This window comes from Martes martes, assembly GCF_963455335.1.
Source record: "Martes martes genome assembly, chromosome: 4".
Taxonomy (NCBI): Eukaryota; Metazoa; Chordata; class Mammalia; order Carnivora; family Mustelidae; genus Martes; species Martes martes.
In genome coordinates, this window is record NC_137891.1 from 147,797,073 (window position 1) to 147,811,825 (window position 14,753).

General features: G+C 43.6%; 1 protein-coding gene across 1 annotated transcript in view; it reads left to right on the top strand.

The window, feature by feature from the left end:
- USP24 (ubiquitin specific peptidase 24) overlaps window positions 1–14,753 on the top strand; it is a gene marked incomplete at its 5' end in the record, with an annotated part of 138,189 nt that overhangs the window by 72,758 nt on the left and 50,678 nt on the right. Inside the window, 8 exons of the mRNA XM_080800089.1 lie at window positions 4,052–4,137; window positions 4,290–4,383; window positions 5,398–5,553; window positions 8,672–8,769; window positions 11,574–11,669; window positions 11,792–12,020; window positions 12,659–12,818; window positions 13,625–13,780. Of these exons, the coding sequence (XP_080656215.1) occupies window positions 4,052–4,137; window positions 4,290–4,383; window positions 5,398–5,553; window positions 8,672–8,769; window positions 11,574–11,669; window positions 11,792–12,020; window positions 12,659–12,818; window positions 13,625–13,780 (1,075 nt within the window). The remainder of the gene's footprint in view (window positions 1–4,051; window positions 4,138–4,289; window positions 4,384–5,397; window positions 5,554–8,671; window positions 8,770–11,573; window positions 11,670–11,791; window positions 12,021–12,658; window positions 12,819–13,624; window positions 13,781–14,753) is intronic.

The following is a 14,753-nucleotide window of genomic DNA, read 5'->3' on the forward strand; positions in this document are numbered from 1 at the left end:
GGGTGGAGAGGACCAGGCAGGGCAGACGACAGAGTAGCCGGAGAGGAAGGGGAGAGCCGAGCGAGTCCAGCAGATCCTCGACTCTGCCTTCAAAATGCATCTCAAATCTAGCTACTCTTGTCTGCCTCCATGGCTTCCACATGGGTCCAGGCAGTTGTCACGCCTCACCTGAAGGATTTCGGCAGTGTCGGCCTGCTCTCCCAGCTCTGCCCCAACACCACTTCAGTGTCTCCTCTGTGTGGTGCCCAGCAGCCTGGGTTCTGCTTGAATAGCAGACACGTGTTGCTGCAGTGCTCCAGGGCATCATCTCCAGCAGAGCAGGAGGCAGAGTCTGCTGGGCCCTATAGGGCTCATCTCCTGGAACTTCTCTGAGATCACCTCCCCCAACCTCCCTCCCTCCCCACCGCCCCAGCTGTACTGGCCCCCCTAGTCCTTGGACCTCAGTAAGGTCTTTGCACTTGCACTTCCCTGTGTCTGTTCTTCCCCAGTATCCTGGTGGTCCTCTCTCACGTTCTTCAGCTCTCACTTGGATGTTGCCTTCTCAGTGAGCCTTCTTTGGCAATCCTGTTGGCATTTTTAACACCATCCTTGCACTTCGTATCTCCCTTCCTGATTTACTTTAACATAGTGTGTGTTTTATCTTATTTAATGTCTCTCTCTCCCTGGTGAGATACACTTAAAACACCGTGAGAGCTGCCTTCTGTCTGTTTTGCTCATTGTTCTATCCCCAGCCCTGAAAAGAGTTCCTAGAACATAGTGAGTACTCAATTAATATTTGCCCAGTAATTTCATGAATCCACCCATTTACTTGGTACCCTTTGTGGGTCAGGACAGAGCTTGGTACCAGAGTACAGAACTGATGGGCCTGGTTCTGCTTCTTCGCTTTTTCAGTCTAGAAAGTAAGATCACACCAGACATCATGTAAAGATATTTAAACAGCACATGAGGTTTTTTTCTATAGTTATATGTATTGCTTTAATTCCAAATAGAAGATCTTTGTGTACTGTCATTTTTTTCTAACTTACCATAAACTTGCTATAGTTCTCAAGAACTTCTCAGGGCTAGTATTAGTGTAATGGGTTTTTTCTTTTTTTTTTTTTTTTAAGTGGCTACACTTACATAAAGGAAGAATTTAAGGAAGCTCCCACTCAGAGTAGTATTATAACAGTTAATCAATAGCAGAAACAATGTACAAGCATGCCTTCACTAATTGCATTTTGCACATGGTATGTTTTTTATAAATTGAACTTGGTGCCAACTCTGTACCAACAAAGTCCACTGGTGCCATTTTCCCAAGCATTTGCTGACTTTGTGTCTCTGTGTCACATTTTGGTACTTCTCACAGTATTTTAAACTTTTTCATTCTTACATTTGTCATATATAAGTCATGTCATGAGGATCTATGGTCAGTGATCGGTGGTGTTACTATTGTAATTATTTCGGGGCACCACAAACCGTGTCCATGTAAGACAGCAAACTTCAGAGATGTTGTGTGTGTTCTGACTGCTCCACAACTAGCTGTTCTCACATCTCTCTCCCTCTCCTTGGGCCCTTTATTCCCTGAGACAAACAGTATTGAAATAAGGCCAATTAATAACCCTATAATGGCCTCTGAGCATTCAAATGGGAGGAAGAGCTATACGTCTCACTTTAAATCAAAAGCTAGAAATGATTAAGCTTAGAAAGGCAGGTCAGAAGCAGAGTTAGGCCGAAAGTGAAGCCTCTTGCACCAAACATCTAGCCAGGCAGCATAGCAGTACGCCTGTGAAAGCAAAGGACGAGTTCCTGCAGGAAACTGAGAGTGCTGCTCCAGGGAACACACGTGATAAGAAAGTGGAACAGCCTTACTGCCGACGTGGAGAGTGTGTGAGCGGCCTGGATAGAAGAGCAAACCGGCCACCACATTCCTATAAGGCAGGCCTGACCCGGAGCAGGGCCCAAGCTCTCCTGCATTCTGTGAAGGCTGAGGGAGGTGATGAAGCTGCAGAAGGAAAGTTGGAAGCAGCAGAGGTGGGTTCATGAGGTTTAGGGAAAGAAGCCACCTCTGTACTGTAGAACAGGGTGAAGCAGCCAGTGCCAGTGTAGACACCGCAGCAGATGATCTGGAAGCTCTGGCTCGGATCATTCGTGAAGGTGGATGCGCTGAACAACAGATGTTCTCCCGACAGAAGGAGAAGATGCCGTGTGAGATGTCCACAGCCGCAGAGAAGTCAGTGCCTGGCCTCAAAGCCTCAAAGGCCGGCCTGACTCTCGTGGGAGGGGCTCATGCAGCTCGTGGCTTTATGTTAAAGCCAGTGCTCATTTGCCATTCATAAAGCCCCAGGACCCTCAAGAATTTTGCTAAGTCTATACTTTCTGCACTCTGTAAACAACAACAAAGCCTGGATGACAACATACTTGTTTACAAGATGGTTTACTGAATATTTTAAGCCTCCTGTTGAGACCTCCTCAGAAAAAAAAATTCCTTTCAAAATATTCCTGCTCACTGACAATACATCTGGTCACCCAAGAGCCCTGATGGAGACAGACAAGGGTTTGCATGCCTCTAACACAGCATCCGTTCTGTAGCTCTTGCATCAAGGAGTCATTTTGACTTTCAAGACATATTATTTAAGAAATACATTTCATAAGGCTGTTGCTGCTATAGTGGTTCCTCTGGTGGCTCTGGGAAAAGTAAAACAAAAACCTTCTGGAAAGGATTCTCAATCCTAGAAGAACATCGTGATTCGTGGGAAGAGGTCAGGAGAGAAACATGAGCAGGAGTTTGGAAGAAGTTGGTTCCAGCCCTCATGGGCGACTCTGAGGGGTCAGGACATCAGGGAGGAAGTGACTGCAGATGGGGTGGAAGGAGCAAGAGAACGGGAAGCGGAGGCTGAAGGTGGGACTGTGCGGCCGCCATCTCAGGGTAAAACTTGAGGGTGAGCAGTTGCTTCTTACAGATGAACAAAGAAGGTGGTTTCCAGGGAGGGAATCTATTCCCAGTGAAGATGCCGTGAAGGTGGTTGAAATGACATCAGAGGATTCGCAACATCACAGAAACTTGGTTCATGTAGTAGCAGCAGGGTCTCATAGAATTGACTCCAATTTTGAAAGAAGTTCTGTGGGTAAAATGCTATCAAACAGCATTGCGTGCTACAGAGAAATCGTTCTTGGAAGGAAGAGTCAATCAATGCAGCCAACTTCCCGGTGGTCTAATTCTAAGGAATTGCCGCAGCCACCCGCATCCGTGGGCAGCCATCGCCACCGAGTCAAGCTCCTCCCCCAGCAGAAAGATCACAACTTGCTGAAAGCTCAGATGATGGGTAGCATTCTTTAGCCATAAAGTCCTTTTTAATTATGACATATACATTGTTTTACACACAATGCTACTGTACACTTAATAGACTGTAGCATAAACTTAATATGCACTGAGAAACCAAAAAAAATTCATTTGACTCTTGCAGTATTTGCTTTCTCACCATGGTCTGGTTGTGAATCTGTAATATCCGCAGTACGCCTGTACATAGTAGCATCTTCAAGCTTAACATTTCCAAATCGTTTCCTGTTTATCTGAAATTTATTAAAAATGTTCCCTTATATGTGACAATCTACAGTGACATCCGTTTCTTATCTTTATAACCAGAAAATAGTACTTCAGTCACATCTAAGCTTCTTCTACCTGTTGTCTGGAGTGTGTATACCCATGTACTACTTTCATTTTGCTTTTCAATCAGTCATTGCCTTGTTTGCTCCTGATGAGCTCTGATCAGCTTTCAGTGGAGTCTGCTGTCCATTCTATTAATTGTACCTGACCATCATTTTACTTCTCTTCCACTGCCTGCCTTTTGGCACCTTAACCCCTCACCAGCAGGTGGCTGGGGAGAGCCCAGGTAACAGTCTCTAGAAGGTTGTGGTCCCACCAGTCTCTGTTCCTCAGGTGAGCACGCTGCTCCCCTCAAGCTTTATGGCAGCCACTCTTTCAGAAGTTGTAATTTTATTGTTGACATATTTGATGAGAAAAAGAGAAAATGTTTTTGTCAGTTTGTATTTACAGTTTGCTTTTTTCCCTCAGGAGAAATCCCTCCCTGGCGTTGTGATGGCACTCGTATGTAATGTGTTTGACATGCTTTACCAGCTTGCCAATCTGGAGGAGCCAAGGTAAATATAAACGTGTATGAGGCTTGAAAGAGAGAAAGTTATTAAGGTTAGGAACTAAGTACATTTTGGCTTGACTTTACATTTGTTGGGAACAAATGACTTCAGTTTTGAAACTGGCTAATGTTGAAAAATTTCTATTTGCAAAATTTCAGGATAACTCTACGAGTACGAAAGCTGCTGCTCTTGATACCCACTGACCCAGCCATTCAGGAAGCCCTGGATCAACTTGATTCCTTGGGAAGAAAGGTATGAGTGTCCTCAACTTCAGTGACCTGGAAATTTGAATGTCACGAGTCAGTAAAAATACAACCTGAAATCACTTTCAGGCCATATGGTACCCCGTAACAGCTCTTCTTTAAAAAAATACCTTTGTTGTAAATGGAAATCAGAACTTCAAGTAGACTTTTAAGAGACCTAGAGTCAATGATGACATCAAATTTTAGAACTGGAAGAGCCTTTAATATCATGTACATCCACGTTCTACTTTTTCTGGATTAAGATACTGAAGCCCAGAGAGATGAAGTGTCTTGTCCGGGATCAGACTGTAGTCCTGATTCAGTGGAGACATTTTTCTTCTGTCATGACAGCTCTCCGAATGTGATTGTTGCCTGTGTTTGAGTTGCTTACTTAATTATATTATCATTTAATTTTTTTCCACAGTTGATATTTAAAGTTCATCTCAATTTCTAGAATGTTCTTCCTCAAAAATTTTATTATATGTATTAAAATTATATTCTGCCTATAATGTTGTTTACTTACGTTCTCAGAATAATTTCACGTAGAACAGAGTTGTTAGCACTATGGTACGAACTTGTTTCAGTGGTTGAAGTTTCGTCAGCTCATAGTGTTGTCATACACGGCTTGGGTATTTGCAGGGAGAAGAAAAAAATGAATGTAACCGCAAAACATATCACTAGTGCTAGCTAAAAACATGTTCAGAGCTTCTACAAGTTAATAATTTTATTATCAGTACTTAGTAGTAGAGATTTTTAAAACACAGAAACAAATAAAAACGACCTTGGTAGTGTTACCCAGAAGACACTCTCAGACGGGTTCCTGTAGGGTCGGGATGTGTGATGGAATTCGATCTTTTGTTAAAAATTATCAAGTGATGTGTCCTTGAGGTTAATTTGTAGGAAATTCCTTTGGTGTGATTATATTAAAGAGGAAGAGAACGTTAGAGTGCACACTGGGGTATGTTTCTCTTTAACTTGTGCTTTTAACACATACATCCTTTGTTTTCATTCTTTAAAACCTCAGAAGACATTACTGTCTGAAACGAGTTCTCAGTCCTCAAAGTCTCCATCCCTGGCCTCCAAGCAGCAGCATCAGCCAAGCGCCAGCTCGATTTTGGAAAGTCTTTTTCGGTCCTTTGCTCCAGGAATGTCCACTTTCAGAGTGCTCTACAACTTAGAAGTAAGAAGTCTCATTTTTTTTTTGTTTCATCCGAGCTGTTTTTGTTTGCACATTCATGTTTTAGATGTCAGAGATAAGTATTTTTATTGGATGATCTGTGAAAAAAATTAGTTTTGTAAAAAAGTAAAAAACAGAACATAAACTGAACCATCTTGGGTTTTTGTGGGCTTAGAAAAGGCTCAGTTTTTTTTTCACTTTATACCTGCGCACACTGTTACACTTGCAAAACTACTTGTAAATTAATAATGAGGAAGCCTTATGTAATAAAATATGCCATTCTCTTCCTCTGGAAGTTTAGCGAGTCTGTCTAATACAGTTGTTATCCTCAGCCTTCTTGTTATTGAATGCATCCTAACTTTAAAAAACGATTGTAATTTGTTTTCATAAATGAAGCTGTGAGGAGTTTGTCAGAAAATACATTAACTTTATCATTTCAAGGTTAAAAAAAAAAAAAAGCTATTGGAAGAATTTAAGCAAAAGAATATTTTTATTACCCTCTTTCCAAAAAGTGGCTTTAAACTAGTAGATTTAGTTCAATAAACATTTACTGTTTAGTGTCCGCAAGTCATTGTGGTAGTTAAAGGAGTACAGTTGAAAAGACAGGATATCTGCTCCATGATGTTGAGTAAGATCTAAGAGAGGCTGCGTACTCTGAGTCGTGAGAGCAGAGTGGTAACGGGCGATGGGGGAGAGTGAGCAGGTAGAAACACTCCAGTCTTGGAGGGTGAGAGGTTAGACCTTCTTGCCATTTTAGGTCTGGAGGAAATAAAGCCCTAAGTGATTTTGCTTTGCCCCAAGTTTTATTTTATCTGGCAGTCTAATTTAGTACGTAAATACATTCATTCATTTTTCTGCATCACTTGTTGCTCTTGTGGTCAAGCTGTGCTCCTTCATATTGGCCTTAAAGTAATCATTCTTGGGAAGAAATGTGTTGGGTTCAAAAGGAGAAAATATTTAGCAAATGTTTTCAAAAGAAAGCTTGTCTTTATTTAATGTGGGCATTTAAAAATACATGTATATGATATTCTAAGACAGAAAATTGCCCAGAAATTTTTGGCCAGTTTAAGCTTATAAATTTGCAATACCTGCTAGATTTGTCATTTGGTTTTGAATGGTTGTCTTAAAAAAAGTTAAGGTGTAAACCTTAACACCCACATTTGAGAGCACCCAGAAGAGCAGAGTGGTCCAACCGTGAGTCTCGCTTGTCATTAACTACCTGGATTGCATTATCTTAGAGCCAAAGGCCAATAGTAATAAAATAACCTCCAGCACAATTTCAGGACTTTGGATTAAGTAGGAATTCCTTTGAGAGGTTGTTTGTGTTTGGGGGGGTGGTTATGGGTTGTGTTTTGTTTTTGTTATTTTTGCTTTGGACAACACAACATTTGGAAAACTGAACACTTTCAAAAGCACTCATTTTGGGGCACCTGGGTGGCTTAGTTATGTGTCCGACTCGGTTTAGGCTCAGATCCTGATCTCAGGGTTTTGAGATGGAACCCCACATTGGGCTCTGTGCTCAGTGTCTGCTTGAGAGTCTCTCTCCCTCTGCCCTTTCTGCTCATGATCTCTCTTTCTCTTAAGTAAATCTTTAAAAATCTTTTTTATTTTTTTAAAGCACTTTTTACTGAACCCTGAAAGGTTAATTTCTTTGCATTTTAGTCTTCAAGTTACATTTGCCTACTGGGAAGCTTTAAAGTGGCTGTTCCAGATACATACTCCTTTGAAGAAATCTCCCACCTTCACTAAATTGCTGTCCATTAAAAATGGGGAGTACAAAAAAAAATAAAAATAAAAAAAATAAAAATAGGGAGTACATGTACGTGGCTGTCAACTCACAGGAAGGGTTAGAAAAGCAGAGGACTCCCTTCCTCCCACGCAGTGCTGATAATCTGAGGCTGACGAGCCTGTTTCCCAAAGAGTACTTTAGGAAGAAAAAAAATCTACGCACATAAAACCCATGGATTCATAGAAACATTTGCTAGAATAGAAAAGGATCTTGAGTGTATCTATTTTTTTTAAGATTTTATTTATTTATTTGACAGACAGAGATCACACGTAGGCAGAGAAAGAGGGGGAGGAGGAAGCAGGCTCCCTGCTGAGCAGAGAGCCTGATGTGGGGCTTGATCCCAGGACCCTGAGATCATGACCTGAGCCAAAGGCAAAGGCTTAACCCACTGAGCCACCCAGGCGCCCCTGAGTATATGTTTTTAAAACCTTGGAAAAATTGAGGCAGTGGGTTCCTTTTCTTTTCCTTAATTTTTAAATCATAACAACCGAATAAGCAGTTGGTTGCTAAGTACTTAATAAGTATTTACTAAGTATTTCACAAGTTATCTGCCATACCAGAATTTTCAGTTTTTTCCTTTAGGTATGTATGTCAGTGCCATAAAGGGGGCAGGGATTTAGGAGGGAGGCACATCTGGGTTTGAGGTCACTTAGCCTTTTGGGTCTCAGTCTTTACTTGTAAAGTAAAATACATACCGCATGCCTACTGTGTTGTACATGGTCAGTAAATAGTAGAAGTTTCAGAACCATTATTGGCTCATCTAGCTTTTTTTTTTTTTTTTTTTTGAAGATTTTATTTATTTGAAAGAGAGAGTGCACAAGCAGGGTCCAGGGCCACGGGAGAGGGACGAGCAGACTCCCCTCTGAGCAGGGAGCGCAGTAACGGAGCTGCATCCCAGGACCCAGAGATCATGACCTGAGCCGAAGGCAGATGTTTCGCTAACTGAGCCACCCAGGCGCCCCTCAGCTAGCATTTTTAAGGAATGGGCTATTTTATAGAAAACTTAATCTGCTTTTTCAAAAATATGTCTAACATACCGCGTCATCTTATCTAAGCCTGAGATATCCAGCTTTGCTAGTTTCCTAAAAAGAACATACAAGCTTTCTACAACAAAACAGATTTTTCTTGCTAACTAAATACAACTTGGAAAACACGATTAGTTCAATTGTGAAGCGTCAGCCTCCTCCTCCTGAGGGCGGGCAGGGAAATAACATGCAGCACTTACTGATACTCAGACTCGAGTTATTGGATTGTTTTACTTAGCGAGGGAGTCGTTTCTGCTGAAAATGACTATCTATTTGAGCTATCTAATTGTGCTTCTCTGTTTTCAAGGTTCTAAGCTCCAAACTCATGCCAACAGCTGACGATGACATGGCAAGAAACTGTGCAAAATCCTTCTGTGAGAACTTCCTCAAAGCAGGAGGATTGAGGTTAGAGTTTCACTATAATGTCACATGAATTGCAAAGAATGAATATAGTTATGGTGAATAATTTCTCCTGCCGGGCCTTGGTGATTCCTGTAAGGTGTTGTGTGAAGTGTCGTGAGAGTTATAAGAAGAAGGAATGGTGTTTCAGTCTTTGGAACACTTAAATTCATTTTGTGAGTTTTGGTTATTTGAGGAACTGGCGGAAGCACATCCCCTTCCCTCGGGTAGTGGGAGAAATTCCTGAGGAGAGGAGAGGAAGCAGATCTGTTTCCGCTGATCCCACATCAGTCTGACACCGGGCAAATTTGATTCCCCGTAATGGTTTTGTAAGGCCTTATTAGTGCTGGCAGTGCAGAGATAACTTAGATCTCACTCCTGCCCCTTAGAGCCTCACAAAGAATAAGAAAAAGCCTCACAAAGAAAAAGCCTTACAAAGAATAATAAACAGTTACTACAGGTATCAAAACTGGCTCGTAAAAAGTGCTTTGGGTAGGAGGCGGGCAGGGGTGATGGAAGAGTGCACTTAAAACAGTGACGTTTTCGTGAGATAATAAGATTAGGAGATGACATTTGAGCTGGGAATTGAGAAAAGAGCAGGGGCAGTGTTTCGTGGGGAAAGGGCACACTAAGCCAGAGGGGGTGGTATGAGTAAAAGCACCATAGTGTGTGGCCTATCTTGGGAGCCATCATTGCCTGGGAGGCTAGAGCAAAGGATGAAGGAGAGAAGTATGTAAGGAAGGGTCACCTTGAGGAATTTCAACATTCGTGTATAGACCATGGGAAAACAGGAGGTTTCAAAGCCAGGAGTTGCTTGGCACAGTCACTTTGGCTGCAGTGGAGACAATGAATAAAAAAAGTGGGAGAGAAGGAGGCAGGGAGAGCCATGCAGTGGCCTTGAGAAGAGTGTCAGTCGTGAATGTTGGGCAGCAGTAACCGAGATTTATAAGGTAACGTAGGCAAGTCTTTATGACTAGAAATAGGGGAAGAAATTTATCAACAACCCTGTAATTCCTTGCGTAGGAGAGGGAGAGAACTGTGAACATTCAGTCCGCGTCGGAGGGGGACGGAGGACGCAGGACATCGAGAGAGATGAACGCAGTTGAGGCACATGAAGTGAGGAGCGGAGAGTGGCGTCAGAGACATGGAGGACGCAGGGCAGGGGTGATGGTGACTAGAATGGGAGAACAGCTGAGGGGAAAGATTGCTTTTCTGTTTTGCTTTTACCTTAGGGAAGCCTAGGTTGTCTTTGCAGGCTGACTAAAAGAAAGATCAAAGGAAAAGGAATAGGCCAAGTTCTCCTGCCCTGGAAAGAAGCAGGCCTGCATTTCCTCGGGCAGGGAAGGAGGGAAGGCTGGAGGACAGTTGCAGGAATTCCCATGGGAGGCCTGGCAGGGAAGCGGCTGGGCCAAGACCTGAAGAGATAAAGGGAGCGGGGCTGAAAGAAGCCCCAGGCCGGTGGAAGGCCTTCTGCCCGGAGCTTGATTTCATTTTCAGAATCGCAGAGGTATTCTCAGTGAAAACTCATTTCTGATACTCCCAATCACAGAGCTCTGGAATAAAGCCATTTTACTGCTGGCTTAGTTCTGCGTGTCAGTTAATCTGCATGCCAGGCAGTGTTTTGAGCACTGAGAACAGAGCAGTGAACAGATCAGAAAGAACTCCACATGCTTGTGAAGCGTTCTGTGTGGAGGGGAGAGAAGCAATAAAGAGATAAAGGTAAAAGCATATGCTAGCAGGTGATATAGAGAAAAATAAGACAAGAGGAAGTGGACGGGTTGGGATTTTCAGTAGGGTGATCAGGGAAAGTTTCACTGATGGGGTGACATTTTTACAAAGACCTGAAGGAGGTGAGGAAGGAGACTTGGGGATCCCTAGGGAAAAGCCATCCAGAGGAGCAGCCATTGTGTCCCTGCGCAGAACAGACCCAGTGCCTTCAGAGACCAGCAGGCCTATGCAGCTGGGATAGTGGGAGGGAGGCAGAGTAGGGGGATGTGAGGTTCCAGGCATACCAGACATCAGCTTATGGGTCTTACAGGTTACAGGTTTCTGGCAAGACTGCCTTTTCTTCTCTCTAGGAAATAGGAAGCCATTGGAGGGTTTGTGCAGAGGAGGAGCTCTGTGATCTGACTGAATTTTTTTTTTTTTTTTATTTGACACAGAGAGAGAGATCACAAGTAGGAAGAGCAGCAGGCACAGAGAGGGGGGAAGCAGGCTCCCTGCTGAGCAGAGAGCCAGATGCGGGGCTTGATCCCAGGACCCTGAGATCATGACCTGAGCTGAAGGCAGAGGCTTAACCCACTGAGCCACCCAGGTGCCCCCTGACTGATTTTTTAAAAGGTTCATTCTGATTGATCTTTTGAGAATAGATTTTGGGGGTGGAGAGGTCAGAGTTGGGAGCAGGAAGAACAGTTAGGAAGCTTTTGTAATAAGAGAGGTGGTAGTGGATGTGAAAATAAGCTTTATTGAATATACCAAATCTAGATAATGTTTTATAATTGGTAGTTCTTCTGGTAATGAGATAGTGGAGAATCCGTGAACTCACACCAGTGAATGAGAAGGAGGACAATTCAAACACTCTACCTTTTGGCTAATAAGCAAGGACTCTGACTCTACATAGACCAAGAGTTACGGGTATCATAGGAAATCGTTATGGTAGAAACATGTAAGGTTTGTGCGTATATAAGGCTCTTCTAGAAATTTTAAGTAAATGATAACATTTACATGAACAATTAAATTAGTTACAGAAAATTTCCTATGAAAGAAATGAAATCTTTATTTAATATCCTGCCTTTTTCTTTTCTTCTCAGCTTGGTTGTAAATGTCATGCAGAGGGACTCCATCCCATCAGAGGTGGACTATGAGACGAGGCAGGGAGTTTACTCCATCTGTCTACAGCTTGCCAGGTACCTAAATACAACATCTTAGTCTCACAAGGCAGTACTGCCCTTTATTTCTCTTCCCAAATGCTCATATTGAATAGTGTGAAATGACCTCAGATAAGTCTAGCTTTTTGTCTCCTTTGCAGGTTTTTACTTGTGGGACAAACAATGCCCACGTTATTAGATGAGGACCTCACCAAAGATGGCATAGAAGCACTTTCTTCTCGCCCGTTCCGAAACGTCAGCCGGCAGACAAGTAGGCAGATGTCTTTATGTGGTACCCCAGAAAAGTCATCCTACCGACAGCTGTCCGTGTCTGACAGGTCTTCCATTAGGGTTGAGGAAATTATCCCTGCTGCACGAGTTGCAATACAAGTAAGTGACGTGTGTGTTCAAGAGAGGAGAAAATTTCTTGACATGAATGTAGCCTTCACAGAACTTGCAGTGAGCCAGAGAGAGACCAGCAAGGCAGAAATCGCTGTAATTCAAGGTGGGAAGTATCCGGAGTTATAGGAGAGCTACAAGGCCAGAACATCCGTAGGCCTTCAGGGGAAGTGGAACAGTTGCCTTCACCCGTGGCTGTCGTGGACGATTTTACCTAGGAGGTGGCATTTGCACCAGGCCTTAGAGCTAGATGAGGTGACAGAGAAGCATGGAGAGTTGTTCCCTCAAGAGTGCAGGTGTGAGCGAATCTAGAGAGAACAGAGCCTTTAGGGAGTGTCATGAGGTCGGTCACACGGCCCAGAATGTACAGTGTGGAAGAAGAGAAACCGTAAAAACCAAATGAGTGACAGGTATCCTAACACCTGAGCATGGAGGTCAGGCTCTGGGGAACAGGTAGCGGAAGTACTGAAAGTCTTTGAACAGTCTAGAAGCATGAAAAAGGCTGTCCTAGATGATTGTGGAGGAGGAGTCTCACAAAACTGAGACCAGTAAGAAGGGGATGGAAGTCAGCAGGAGGAATGCGTTCAAGTGCTTCCTTTTCTCATAACAGTCTTCCTGCCCTTGTTTAGACAATGGAAGTGAGTGACTTCACGTCTACTGTGGCTTGTTTCATGAGGTTGTCATGGGCTGCTGCTGCGGGACGACTGGACCTTGTTGGGAGCAGCCAACCAATTAAAGAAAGTAATTCTCTGTTTCCTGCTGGAATCCGAAGCCGACTCAGCAGTTCAGGTACTGATTTAAAAGGATAAAGTCATTAAATCACCAGGCGGGAAATAAGCTATGAGAGTTACATATGCATAGGCTGTTGGGAGTCACAAAAAGGAGGAAGCCTTTTCTCTTTCTTTTGAGCATGAGTAGAAACCCATCAAACTGTGCACCTGAGACCATGCACGTTACTGTACGTAGGTCAGACTTTCTGGGCAAAGCGTTGATAAGCGCAGGGGAAGTGGGGAAACCAGATCAGCAGAGTTTTTAGCTTGCCGAGTGTTGTAAAAGTGCCATGAGGCCAATCATAGGGGCCATAATAAAATTCATCTAGAATTCCTACCTGGAGAAGTCATTCACTTGGTTTGGCCAGTTATTTTCTGTTAGGCTTTTATAAATTGGTTTCCCTCTTCAATTTATATATGTATTTTTACCTCAGAAAAAATTTTAAAATGTATGACATTCATGGAGTGAAATGCAGAAATGTTAAATGTACAGGCTTTTTAGGATTTCTACATACGGATGACCCAGTGAGGTAAGGATGAGGAACATTTCTAACATCTCAGGAAGGCTCATGCCTACCAGGCTGCACTGTTCTAACTTCTGTCACCTCAACTGAGTCTTGTGTTCTAAGTACACTGTGAGTGCCTCCGAATGTGTTTTAAAGCAATTGCGGCCAAATAAAGTGATGGTCTCTCATTTCTTAAGACCAGAATGTCTCCTTGCACTCTTTACTTTCACCTGAGGATTCTGGAACACATGAAAAGGATATTATGATACCATGAGGGTCCGGTGGGGTCTGCGGTAACCTTCTGCTTGCCTGTTCCCAGGAAGCAACTGCAGCTCTGGGAGTGAAGGGGACCCGGCAGCCCTGCACGCGGGCATCTGCGTGCGACAACAGTCTGTGTCCACCAAAGACTCGCTGATTGCCGGGGAAGCTCTGTCTCTTCTTGTTACGTGCCTGCAGCTTCGGAGCCAGCAACTGGGTAGGGAGGAGACTTGTTTTCCCTTCATCTCCTTCAGGGAAAGGCCAGGTTTCTGTTGAGAATTACGCACTTTCCGTCGTAGAAAAGGTCACACTAATAGAAATGGAAAGGGGGAAAGCTGGCAGGCAGACTAGGTAGGAGGAGTGATTAGAGCAGTTAAATTCTGAACAAGTATTTATTGAGCACCTTCTGTATACAGGGTTCCATGGTTAGGTATTAAACGGGCAGTTTATCTGCTCTCTAGGAGCTTACTGTCTAGTTGGGGAATGAAGACAATCCAGATTTATAGGTCATAAACTGCAGAATTAGAATTCTGTATCAATCCCTAAACTGGTGATGACTCTAGCATTCAAAGTTACAGAACTGCAGACTTTCCCTTTTATCTTCATCTGCGGGCTTTGGCAAACTGGGACTGTTATTAATCACACTTCAACATTAGAACACCCTGGGGTCCAGCCCCTGGTCACTGTCTCATCTCTGTCTACATCCCTTCTCCCCATGATCTCATCCACCGTCACAGCCCCAAACTCCCTCTAGTGTCTGATGTGGAACTACAGCCTCGCCCACCACCCTGACCCCTCCACTTGGCTCTCAAGAAGACTTCGCAGGCTTGACGATGGGTCCACAGCCGAATTACCTAGCTGGCCCATACCACACGTGTTTTCCCAGCTAAAGTAAAGTTTCATTCTTCTGATTGCTCTGGCCAAAATCCTTGAGTCCTCCTTGATTCCTTTTTCACACCCACTTTTGTCAGCATATTCTCCTTCCAGCCACGTCAGATTCCGCCCTCTGGTACCATCACTGTTACCCTCCCCTGCTCTGGCATCCTCCCTCGCTCGGGTTATACCCGTAGCGCCCTAACAGATCCCTGCTTCTACCCTTGCAGTTTATTCTCCACACAGTAACCAGAGGGGATGTTCTGAAATGTAAGTCAGATTGTATCACTCCTCTGTTTAAAACCCGGCAGCAGCTT